The sequence below is a fragment of the Megalops cyprinoides genome, chromosome 20 (genome assembly GCF_013368585.1).
Source record: "Megalops cyprinoides isolate fMegCyp1 chromosome 20, fMegCyp1.pri, whole genome shotgun sequence".
NCBI lineage: Eukaryota > Metazoa > Chordata > Actinopteri > Elopiformes > Megalopidae > Megalops > Megalops cyprinoides.
The window spans coordinates 5,330,086-5,343,562 of NC_050602.1; the positions used below are offsets into that span (position 1 = coordinate 5,330,086).

At 42.4% G+C, this 13,477-nt stretch overlaps 1 protein-coding gene across 1 annotated transcript in view; it reads right to left on the reverse strand.

Moving 5' to 3' along the window:
* Positions 1–13,477, reverse strand: part of vav3b (vav 3 guanine nucleotide exchange factor b) — a 63,777-nt gene that overhangs the window by 28,683 nt on the left and 21,617 nt on the right. The window contains exons 3-6 of the mRNA XM_036554146.1: positions 3,223–3,281; positions 2,886–2,951; positions 1,370–1,475; positions 567–659 (exon numbers count right to left, since the gene is read on the reverse strand). Of these exons, the coding sequence (XP_036410039.1) occupies positions 567–659; positions 1,370–1,475; positions 2,886–2,951; positions 3,223–3,281 (324 nt within the window). The remainder of the gene's footprint in view (positions 1–566; positions 660–1,369; positions 1,476–2,885; positions 2,952–3,222; positions 3,282–13,477) is intronic.

Consider the following 13,477-nt stretch of genomic DNA (forward strand, 5'->3'; position numbering starts at 1 on the left):
TTCAGATGACACAGTTTGTGTGTGTGTTTTTTATTCTGTTTTCGTGTCTGGCATTTAGTGAACTGGAGCTGTCTTTAAAAGACTGCGGTTTCAGGACCCCAGTTGGTGTCTTTAAAGTAGGGTGACCATATGTCCTCTTTTTCCCGGACATGTCCTCTTTTTGGGACCTAAAAAATGCGTCCCAGAAATAGGACATGTCCGGGAAAAAGAGGACGTGTAGTCACCCTACTTGAATAGCAAGGCCATTCAATCAAAGTAAGGTGTGCTAGCAAATATCCAGGCATGTAAATGTTTGGCAGACTTTGGGTCAATTCCATTTCAATTCAAGTTGGTTCAGGAAATCAACTGAAACCCAATGAACTAATAGAAACTAATATTCTTCAACAATGGGCAATTTGCAACTCATGAACTAAAATTCATTTCCTGAATTAACTGAATTGAAATGGATTTAACCCCAGCAGTGATGCACAGAATGTAAGCTAAATCACTCTGCACAGGGGCAGAATAAAGAAATAAGGTGAGTGTTTGGTGGGATAACGTCTCTGCAGGGGAGCCCTTCCACCCACCTTCTCTATGGACTCCAGGGTTTCTGTGTACTTCTCCTCTGTGAGTCTGATTTCTGCCACGCAGCAGCTTCGAATGTCAGTCTCAGTTTGCTTCTGCAATCAGAAAGAAAGCACGCCATAGGTCAGTTGATGTTGTATTGCATTAAAGAGGAGGCACTGGTGCTGGGCAGCCATGGACACAAGAATGTAATCATGAGATATGTGAAGGAACCCAGAGAGATGATGGTCCTCTGAGTGTTTATTAGTACTTTAGGCTGAATTCTCACATTTCTCTCAAAGACAAGAGAGGGAGGAGAAGACAGACAGAGAAAAAGCTAGAGGGAGAGAGATAGGGAAAGAGGGAAGAGAGGGAGAGGGACAAAGAAGGAGTGAGAAGGAAAAGAGGAAGAGAGAGCCAGCCAGAGGAAGGGGAAGAGAAAGGGAGAAAGAAGGAAGGAGAGAGAAAGAGAGGGAGGAGAGAGAGACAGAAAAAAGGCAGTCAGGGGGCGAAGGGGAAGAGAAAGAAACAGCCAGAAAGAGGGAGGGAAAAGGAAAAAGAAGGGGGGAGAGAGAAAGTGAGGGAGGAGAGAGGCAGACAGAGAAAGAGGGAGGGAGAGGGAGAAAGAGAACGGGGAAGGAAAAAAGGGGGGAGGATAGAGGGAGTAATAGGAAAAACTGAGACAAAGGAAGGGTTGAAAGTGAACAAGACAGAGACAGAGAGAGTTTGAAGGAGGAAGAGGGAGAAAGAGTACAGGTGAGTTAGCTATGTTAAAAACTCCAGGCAGTTCACTGTGGTTTGTAACTCATGAAGGTCATAGACCTACAGGCTGGGGTATGACTTCCGTCTTCATCAGGTCCTCATACACCTCTCCACCTTCATCATCGCCATACACACAGTCGTACAGGTCCTCCTCATCCTCCACCTCCTTACTGTAAAACAGAGACAGAAGGGATCAGGCTGCTGTTCTTTCTGATGACAATGATTATGATGATAATTATGATCTTCTGCTCAATTATGATATTATGTTCTGCCTTCAGTGCAATTACAATAAAGAGTGTACCAAGCATTTACATCTTGTCCCAAGCATTTACACATTGGCTTTGCAAGATTCATTGACATTATACAAGTTTCATACTTGTGTGTTCAAGAAAATGTAGCATAAAAATGTAGTTAGACTTTGATTATATACAGTATGTGTTAAATGACAAATGAAAGGTAAACGGAAAATGATTTTTAAAAGAAACACTCGGTGTCTTTTGAGAAGCATTTTCATAATAAATGTGAAATTAAATATTTAAATTTATAACCATCATCTGATGTTGGCCTGTTCTGAGAAAGCAACATCCATCTATGGGACAGGCAAAGCAGTCTGGAACCATGATATACAAAATATTTAAATAGCTAAACTGATTTCTTATTGATTCTTATGATGTCATAAGGCAATGTATATTTTATAGAACTGAATATGTGTGCAAGTGCATGACTTTGGCTATGCATCCGTGTGCTTATCTGCATTCATATGTATCTACATGTGAATATGTGTGTGTGTGTGTGTACATGCATGTCTGTATTTCTGTATGTGTGTACTTGTATTAGCATATGTGTGAGATCATTTCTGTTTGTATGCATGTGTTTTTGTGCACATGCAAGTGAATATATATATATATATATATATATATATATATATATATTTTTTTTTTTTTTTGCGTGTATATCATTGCATTTGTGTGTGTATGTATGTATGTGTGTGTGTGCGTGTAGGTATTAATGTATATTTGTGTGTGTGTGTGTGTGTGTGTGTGTGTGTGTGGTATGTATGTATACCTGCGTTCACCTGTCCACTGTCTGTGTGCCTCAGCTGTGAGGTACTGTACCACCCCCAGGTATGCAAACATGACTTTCATGGCTGCCCACTGAAGTGGAACCACCTGCCATGGCGACACGTCACCTGGCGACCCCGTCCGTGCCCCCGCACAACCGCAGGGGACGCTGGCCTCCCTGTCACAGTCACCTGGGGTTCCGCTCGCATCCCGTCGTCCCCCTCCCCCTGAGTCCCGCCCACACGCCCTTGCAGCCCTCACACATCAAACGGCACCACTGCGTGGGCAGGATGTTAATTTTGACTGAAATTTTTCTAAATTTGTTCCCGGAGCAGTGAATCAGAAACCGAGACTTCCCTTGTTTTTACCAAAACACGTGGGTGCGAGAGCGCGACGACGGAGCAGCCAGTAAATGGGCTGTGTGTTGTTTAGTGGGCAGCTTCCCACAAATTCATTAAGCATGTAAATGTAAACCGCGAGAGAAAGAGAGAGTGCTGTTATCAAGAGCATCATACGTACTCTATCAGGTCTTCCAGGTGGTTATAAATATCTTCATCTTCCAAACTCTCCTCTGTGGGAAATGGCCTGTTGGAATATAATTAAGTATGCGCACACATCTATGTGAATGCACACACACACACACACACACACACACACACAAACATGTACAATTCCTTAACTAGATTAAATTCTTTCTGAAAACATTTGGGCACTCTAGTATAGTCAGATTAAAGATTGCGGTTGCTGATAATTGTACTGTTAACTGATTAAAATGGTTAAAAGGCTGCAAGAGCCACCAAAAATTTGTATGTTTTCTTTTTTTAGAAAACTTTCAGAGAAGACATTCCGGTCCTACCTTATTCCTTTCTGTTGTGCAATCGGGGAGTGTGAGAGTTTAGATAAGGTATCCACCACCTAAAACAACATGAGGAATCCATTGAGTCAAGTGCAGAAATCACAGATAAAACCATTTCACTTCACTTGATTCAATGGCATTATCTGGAGCAAGAGAGAAGGAGACAAACAGGTATTCCAGGCCGTGGATTACCAGAGGCTCTTCTGTTATCATTTTTCTGTTTTTTTTTCTTTCATACAAATTCTTAATAACATAATTGAATCTATTACCAGTGTAGCGAAGGGCGAGAGCAGTCACCCCACCTGGCTTCAAACCCGGGTCCAAGGCCGTGTGGGGTGACTGCTCTCACCCTTTGCTACAAATGGTGTCAGAGTGGGATGGCTTGCCGTGAGGCCATCAGAGGCGTGCCCGGTGTGTGAGCCATATGAGGGACCCCCAGGTTCAGTTGACCCTGGTGTGTGAGGGACCCCAGAGATGGGTGAAGCACGGTGTGATGGACCCCAGAGATGGGTGAAGCACTGGAGTGTCGGGCACCCTGGGATGGGAGAAGTACAGCAAGAGAATGCGTGAGGGACGCCATGGTGCGTGAAGCGCATGGGTGCGCTTCCCGAGGAGGAGGGCAGTGTGACGGAGTGCCGTCACTACGGTTGAGTATGTGCTCTGACTGCCATACCAACGAGCCTGGCTCTTTGGCGTCTCAGTCAAAGTCGCAGGGTTGGTACCTCGTAGTTCTGGGTTCGAGGCCGGGTGGCTGCTCTCGCCCTTCGCTACAACCAGATAAACAAATGCCAGTCACTTTTAAGACCAAAGTATTTAACTTTGCAAAAAGTGCACCCCCTTTTCAGTTTTACAAGTAACATTTGCACAACCATTTCTGATACCTGCGTAAGTCTGTGACTGATGTGACGTTACTTAACGTGAGTATGCGCATAACAGGAACACTTACAGCCAGGGGGATTAAAACTGGGTCAGCTGTGTTTCATGCAATAGAACAGAGAATGCATCTACCAATTTGCAATTTTAGGGAGCTGACACTGGGAGCAAGAGTCAAAATCGTTACACACTGAAGCAAGCATACCAGTCTGAAAATGTTCCCCACCAGCTGCATACCATGCAAGAAAACAACATACACAATTACTAGCAGCTGACTGTAAATACAGGCTGCTTACGAGCAAACACTTCTTCAACATAACTTCACACTCAAGGAAATGGCCTGATCTGAAAATCTAATAGAGCGCGGCATAGGAAGCGCCTCTCGGGTTTACATCCCCCCCCCCCCCCCCCCCCCCCCCCCCCCCCACCCTCCACCGCCGTTCGGCTTGAAAGCGATGGTATCTGCGCTCCTCCGGTCTGTTTACTCAGGCGGCAGTGCGCTGCGTCTCAGTGAAGGAAGTGGTCGCGCGATCCTGAACGCGGACCCCGTTTGACAGGAAGCCGATGAGAGAGAGAAAGAGAGCGTGGAGGCAACAGTACGAGATCCGGGCTCCGCGAACCTCATCCTGACAGGCACCTGGAGCTTGTATGCCTTCATGCATTACCTGATTCAAAAAACTTAACAAATGAGCAACTCCACTTAACAACTTAGTCTCTATACCGTATATGCTTAAAAAGAACCTAAGGCCATTCAAATCATTCAGTGTAGTTTACTTCACGATTATCTATTTACTGTATATATATATATATATATACTGTATATATAGATTTCCTTGGATATCTGTCTAAAAGTATCTGAAACTGAAGCCCAGGAAAAGTGTTCAACTGGGCTTAACAAGCCCCCTACAAGCCAACGAACCCAAGAAGGATGCCGCAGAAACACTTGGTGATTTCAATCAAACACTTTCCCTGGTATCCTTTCATCTTTTCACATAACTAAAACAAGGGCCTTTTAATTGGCCTTTTATAATTATTGTCAGCTGCTAAGGAATCAGACAACACAAGCGAATTAGAGGTCATATAAAGACAGATTAATATCCTATGCCTTTATCATTCAACATAAGCATTACACAGAGCGACATACATGGGTTATGAATATTTACATTTTATCCATTTATACAGCTGGATATTTACTGAGGCAATTGTGGGTGAAGTATCTTGCCCAAGGGTACAGCAGCAGCAACCTTTCGGTTACAAGCCCTGCTCCTTACTACTATGCTACACTGTTGCTACACAAGCAACGCACCGGCTGGAACTGTAGATCTATTTTAAATCAGTTCTCCATATTTACTGTGGCCTTTCATAGTTGATGTGCAGGAACACTGGTGTTCCACTTCCTGTTTTGGTGCTGGAGTGAACAAAGGATTTCAAAGCAAAACTGTAGAGTTCATGTCTGTTAAAAGTGCATCAGTGCATCGATCAGTGCCTCTTAATGGTTAGGAAACTGGATTTGAACTGCTCTTGCTTCATTGACCTTGGTGCCTTACCTGCACCTGTAAATATTCAGCTATAAAAATGTACAATATGTCAAAGAAAGCTATTCACATTTCCCTGGATAAAGCCTCCTGCTCAGAATATAAATGATGCAATTTAATAGTTAAGTCTCCTTTTTTCTTTTTTTGCCTTCCTTATGCCTTTCTTGCAAAGAGCATGCATTACCTATTAGGCCATTGACCTGTTAGGGCCATATATAGCCACAGGAAGAGAGGAGTCATCTCTGAACAGTCCTAACAGGAAGTGGCTCTTGAAGATATCCTTATCTTGCCACATCTGAGCATGAATGGCGCTCAGAGCAGACACCAGTACCAGCAGCAAGGGGATTAACATCACAGAAATCCCCATACACAGTGTGTATTTGATGCTCTTCTATAACATAGCCATGCAGCCTGAGGTACCGCCAGCCCTGTGCTTCACGACAATACTGACGATTCTTTTTTCCCTCCATTTTCATCTGACTTTCGAAGCGGCAGTCATCTTTTAAACTGGACTCAAACGCCAATCCTCACCACACCTGCGCAGGAAGTTGTATCACGAGGGTTGTATGGCCCATAGCTGTTTTTGATGGCACAAGTCACACTGAGTGTGACAGGAGCACCAACAATTAGAGAAGGAGTGCATATGACAACCTATAAGCTATAAGGTCATGAGGCTAAGAGGTTCAGATATGGTATTAGGCCAGAGAAATTTTGCTATTGCAAGTCCACCACACCCTGACCTGACAAAGCCAATTATTTCCCCTGCCGTGGACACCTGTTGTGGCCCAGCCTCCAACAAGCAATATCTGGACAGTATGGCGCAGAATGAACACGTACAAAGTGTCTTTACTAACTGAACCGCTTGGCTGGCCTGTAATGACTATACTATAACAATGTAACCATGATATACTGTTAACAGCAGATACTGGTTATACTCTTACAGTGTAATATTGACATACTATGCACTTTGGAAAGACTTTGCTGCTGATCTGATTTTCAACTGTACAAGATAAACTGAACCACATGAATAATATCCTCTAGTCTTTATCTTATTTTTCTAGTCATTATCTCATCTTAAGCATTTTAATACAATTCATTCATACAAAACAGTCTGCACAGGTAGCTGCTACACTAAAACCCCAGAATGCAATGTTCCGTTTTGTTTTTTGTTTTTTTGTTTTTTCGAGGGGTACGGGTTGCCATGGACAGTTCAAGCCAGGACTCTGAACAGAGTGGTTTTTAGTGGTTTTAGGAACCATTCTATTATTTATGCCCTCATCCATCTTTACGGAAATGCATCCCATCCTGAGCTGCAGCTCAAAGCAGAGACCTTGATTAACCTGTCCTCATCTTACAAAAGTACACTAACCTCCGACAGCAGGTGAAGTCATCAGTCCTCCTGCTTTTAGCTGTGTATTTTGTGTTTTGATGCCTGACAAGGATCATCCTTTATTTAGTTCTGCTTCAGACCAAAAAGCCACAAGCGTGGCATTGAAGTTAATCACTGGAACCCAGTGGAAAACCAGGAAGTGGACAACGGTGACCAAATTATTGCTCTATCAGGGAAACACAGCATGAGAAATGCAGGGGGATATGCTTTTACAGTCAGTTTCCACCGATCGTTTGACCTAATTCAGCCAAGCGCATGTCATGATGATTGTCTTCTTCTTACTCTGAATTTAAATCTAGACACAGTAGATAGATTCGTGTTTCAACCCCACGGGAGGTTTGCACGATGACAGCTTTTCTAGTGAGATGTCAAAATAGCGCGGGACCAGACCGTTCATCACATGCAGCTCGAGGTTTTGCTTGGCTTTGTGAAATATAAACCACTGGGCTCGTCGTTCATCTGTGCCAGGAAACCCGGTCCCCTGATAGTACTCCTCTGCATCTGGCCTTCTCTGGAGCTGCTGATAAATTGGTGCCTATTTATGTGTGCGGCAGCAATACACCTGCGTTTCCTGACATGGCACATTCAGCTCTCTCCATGAGCCCACACAGACCAGCCAGGAGAGCCACTCTTTAGAGACGAAGCAGACTTGGGGGTGGGAGGTCTGGAAACCTTCAGATTGTTGTGTTCCTGCCCTCCAGAAATAAGCAGAACAGAGAAAATCCCCATAGATAGAATTACAATGTAAATACCCTTTTAATACCCTTATAACTCTTGTTTGTAAGGCTTTTCTCTGAGGAATTATAATTTATATTTTTTGGGCATTTATCAGATGTTCTTATCAGAATGTTACCTTATAATTACCATTGAATATGTACGTGAATGTGAGCCTTCACCTCTCTCCAAAACTGCCAACTAACAACGTCTGTTGGTAACTTCTTCTTTACATGTTTGTGTAAGTTTGTTGGTTTGAGGGTCGTCTGCGTTCAGTAACTACCTGCCGTTTTATCAAAAAACAGACCTGTGTTCCATCAGCTTCCTTTCCAAATGGGATACAGTTTTATGCAAAAGTTTGGGCACCTCTGGCCAAATTACATATTTTTTAATTTGAGAGAGTTTTAGAGAGCTTAAAAATGACATTTTCTGCAAATGTTAATGCACTGTTGCTTTTGATTTCATGAACTTAAAAAATAGAAAAAAAAAATAAAATAGTAATTGTGACATGCGCAAAAGTTTGGACACCCTACTAAGTCAGTACTTAGTAAGTACCTTTTGGCAGATGTAACAGCTTTCCAATGCTTTTGTACTGAGCTAAGAGTCTTTCTGTTCTTGACTTAGGAATTTTCACCCACTCTTCCTTGCAGATCACTTCTAGTTCTGAGATGTTCTTGGGCCGTCTTGTATGCACAGCATGTTTAAGACCTACCCACAGATTTTCAATGATGGTCAAGTCAGGGGACTGTGAGGGCCATTCCAAAAGCTTCAGCTTGCGTTTCATGAAGTAGTTCATTTTGAGGTATGTTTTGTATCATTGTCCTGTTGCTGTTGTAGAAGCCAGCCTCTTTTCAGCCTCAGTTTCTTGACTGACTGTGTGACATTTGCTTCCAGAATATGCTGCTATTTAGTGGAATCCCTTCTTCCCTCTACCCCTCTTCTCCTTTTTTTCTCCAAACATATCTTTGGTGATTGTGGCCAAAGAGTTCCATTTTTACTCCATCAGTCCACAGTACTTGTTTCCAAAATGCCTCTGGCTTATCTAGATGTTGTTTTGCATACTTCAGATGTTGACTTTTGTGATGAGGTTGCAGGTGAAGTTTCCTTCAGATGACTCTTCCATGCAGATCATGTTTGTGCAAACAACACTGCATAGTGGAACAGTGCAGCACCAGTTCTGTGTCAGCTAAACCTTCCTGCAGGTCCTTTGCAGTCATATGGGGGTTTTGCTTTGCCTTTCTGCCCAGCATACTACCAGTCCTGTGGTTGTATCTGAGAGTTTTCTTGGTCTTCCAGATCTTGTCTTGACTTCCACAGTTCCCCTTGCAATTTCGGAATGACATTTGGACAGTGGAACTTGAGAGCTGGAAGTGATTTCTTATAGCCTTCCCCTGCTTGGTAGGCATCAATTAGCTTCATTTTCAGATCGTCAGTCAGTTGCTTAGAGGAGCCCATGGTTGTTCAGTGTTGGCACAAGGTTTGACGAGTCAGATAATTTATTAAGCTCTGGAACTGTCATCAGCTGATAATTCCTAATGACAATTCTTGACCTGCCTATTGAGTCCTAATGAGTCAATTAAGGCCTAATGAGTTAATTAAGTTCTGAAACTTTACAACTGGAAGGGTTCCCAAACTTTTGCACATGCCACAATTACTATTTTATTTTTTCTATTTTTTAAGTTAATCAATTATAAAGTAACTGTGCATTAACATTTGCAGAAAAATGGTATTTTTTAAATAGTGTCCTGCAGAGGTTGTGTTTACTTCTTTTCACTTCAAAAATCAACAAAACATGTAATTTGGCCAGTGGTGCCCAAACGTTTTCATACATCTGTAACTGTGGTTGTATATGAGTGAATTTGTCCTTTGGCCAGTGATTGGTTAACAAGTCACACCAACCCTAATCAGCAGCCTTTAAAACTAGAGTGTGGCTGCTACTGGGAGATTTTGTGAGATTGTGTGAGATTTTGATCTGCGCAGTTGAGTGTTGTCTGTGGCTTTGGAAACACTGGTTATCGGTTGTTGTGTTGACTTTTAAAATGTTTTTTTTTTTGTACATTTTCTCCCACTATTTGGTTTAATGCGTGGTGCACTGATTACCAAGGTGACAGTGTGTATCAGCAAAAAGTACATGAACTGAAAAATGTAACCGGGGCAAAGCGTTCAGTCAGACGCACCAAGCACACATGAGGCCAATAGCCCTTAAAAAAATGGTTTGTGTGTCCAACAAAACACTGGGTTGTAAGTCCTTACAGAACTACCCTAGGTGCATTTACATTATACAACCATCACATACCTACTGCATACTTACTTCAACAGAGTATATAATGAATAACTGATGGGAAGTATATTGTCTATGTACAATTACCTAACTTTGAGGAAAAATTTTAGGGTTATGTTTCAACAGAACGCTCGCTGTGTGTATTAAAATCACGATTTTGTCATCTCTTCAGATGGTAAATGTCAGCAGAATGAATGAGAGAAGTAAGGAAGCAGGACTCTGAAAACCGCAGCTTGCATGGTCGCAGTTTGCCGGGGCCCTGTGCAACGGCACTCAGTCATTTCAGGATCGCGTTTCAGCACACCAGATGTTCTCCCCCAGCTCAGTGCATCGCCTGCTGGCGCGCATAAAGGTCAAGTCCGCTGCAAGATGACCACGAGCTTCATTTTTCCCTCTCCAAAACTGATTAGGGCTAACCCGACCCATCTCCTCGCACCATCCGTGTGACACCTTGCAAAAGGATGGCATGGCATTAGTATCTAAAGGAGGATGGGAGCTGATTTAGCGGTCATTTCAGCCTAACAGCAAGAACCCTTCGTCCTTAACTGTGTTGTAAATTTAACCATGTGTTGCATTTTTCAGTGCATACTTTTAATGTACTACACATTAGCAGTGTTCATGTAGCACATGAACACTGCTAATGTGATACAATTAATGTCTGCTGTACGTCTGCTCTAGGGGAAGCACCGTGTTAAGGAGCAGGGGTCGTAACTGAAAGGTTGCTGGTTTGACTCTCCTCTGCGGTACTGCTGCTTTACCCTTGGACAAGGTCCTTAACACGCAGTTGCCGCAATAAATATCCAGCTGTATGAATGGATAACCTGTAAAAATTGCAACCTATGTAAGTCCCTCTGGATAAGAGAACCTGCTAAATGACAATAATGCAATATTACATTAATGTCGGGAGGCCTCAAACTTACAATGCAGAAGAAATGACATTCATGGAACTTGCGTTCTTCCTCATTCCTTTCTCGTTGTTACTGCTTGTGTGTGAAATTTTACAGTTCATTAATACAGGTTACACTCCAGAAAAGGGTCAATCCTCATTTTGAAACGTGTAGTAAATGAACATGGCCTATGCATACTCCTGTAGATTAAATACCATTCGTCTTATCCCAGGGGAACTAAAATATGTTGCGGGACCCTTCCTCTGGGGAATACAGAGACGCTCATGTCGGAATGAAGCATGACACCAGGTTCCTCATGGCTGCGTGTTGTGGGGCTGGTGGTCTGCAAATGGCCTACATTTTTCATGCGGTGATGTGTTCCACATTGTCTTTATCTTAAGAGCACTGCTTTTTTTTTTACACCAGTTCCGAAAGGAGAGGTAGGGGGAGAGCAAAAATATCTGATGAATCTCTCCTAGTTTTGTATTGTGTATTGTATTGTGTATGTATTGTGTTTCCAGCGTGTCCTCCTTCTTGTTGCGTAGGCTCAGTATTTGCAGAACTGCATGCTTTTGCACACCAGGGTTCTCCACTGAGAGGAAACTGCCGTCGTCAGTGACATATACTGTGCTGCATGGTGACTTAAAGAGAAATGTCAAAGTCGCATAATCTCCATTCTTTACGCAACGGAGGAGGACATTTTACCAAATGGTAGTCCTCTGGAAGAACCAGGAGCTAGTGCTTCATACTTCAAAATTCTCTTATTATAGCAGAACTGATAAGCAATTTCAATAGTCTGCGCTTTGCATTTGTTGACAAGGGGTCATGAAAACAGTGAGCAGCAGGTTCAGAATAGTAGAGCCAGTAGATTGTAGACAGTTGCCTTGTACTGCCTAGCTCAAAAAGTTCATGAAGCTCTCAAAACCAGCACAGTTCTGACAGAGAAACTGCTTTTCCACAGTTTATTAAACATGAGCTTGGATAATCTATTAGAATCTGGCAACCTGTTCTACTTTGTAAGCAATCTGCCACTATGGCATACTCGTTGTATAGTTATAGAAGCGTACAACCAGCAGATTGCAGGTTTGAGCCCGTGGCAGGGAAATTGCCTTTGGGTTTAACTGTTAACCATTAAACCCTGGTTTGTAAATGGATAATGCACCAAAAACATCCAGTTGCCCTGAACAGGGGTATTTCATAAGAAAAAGGTGCATACAACAGTATAAAACGCACAGCATTGGTGCATGTTAACTCCAGCGCACACTTGTTGATCATTTATGATGGTGCTTTTAACGAGAAGAGCATGAGATCTCTTATCATGAGGGATCTGTTCTAGTTTCCTGTGTGTCTGCTGCAGGTTCTTGGTTGCACAGGTGGGCCTGTAGCTTTAAATATCTTCCCACGAAAAGTGTGTTTTTTTTTTTTTCTTTTTAATTCAACAGAAGATGTTTTAACTCATTTATTTGTTGCTGTAGAAGTACACTGATGTCTTAACAACTCCCCTGAAGTAGACCTAGAGTTATTCATTGCCCACTCTGGGAAATTATATTGTGGTTGTTTAAATGGCCAGTTACAGTAAATGCCCCGCCACTTAGCACTCAGTCTTAGTTAAAGCTGACAAGCAGGACATAAGCTCTTTGCAGTCAGCATTTGCAAAGCACTGGGAACCATTGAAAGCAATCAGACCAAGCAATGGGCTTGCACAATTTATATCGCGCTACTAAGCATGTGCCAATTTTCAGGTCTGATGTCCAATCGATATCCATTGTTTTGTCACCACTCCGAACACCATTTTGGGAAGTTTTACTCTCACACAAGTAATTCCTAAAACTCTCTCTTCATGAGAGACACAGCAGACATTAAAATCCATGGGTTCATCATTTTGCTTTGATGGACTATGACACAGAAAGACTATAAAGGCAGATACAGTACAACATATTACTTCCATTCCCTTTTTATGTGTACCAGTTACATGCATATATTGTAAAATATATTTTTCTAAATTTTACCAAATACACATGGATGAATTACATTTTGAAGGAGATGATGCCTGACATGTTTCCTGATATATTTAATATTTTTAAAATGTATTGAAAAATCAACTCTTATTTTGGAGCCTTCATTAAAAAAATATCAACTCTTTAAGGCCCTACTCTCTGTTTTAGAATTTATGCTTTTTCCCTTTTTCATCCAATTTGTAATCATCTTTTGTATTGCTTTAGGGTCACCTCAAGCATTCACGTTTGTCCAGGAGCATTAAAGAAAAAATAAATGCAACCATCTAATTCAATGACAGTGGCTCACAAACAGCCAATGGCTATTTTGCACACTACAAATTCTAAATCTACATCAAAAAAAGCACCAATTGGAGGACTGGTGCAGTTCTGCATCATGGTGAACGAACTGTGGCCGTTTGCCCTGGCAGAATGAAGCTGATTGAATTCAGCTTATCTGAACCACGGCCTGAGCTGTAGGACTCCGCATGTATGGAACAAGCTCTGTAACCAGCTCAGCCACTTGGAAGCCCAATAAGGGCCTTCTCTTTAATAACTACATCTCTATAGGAGAAAAACTT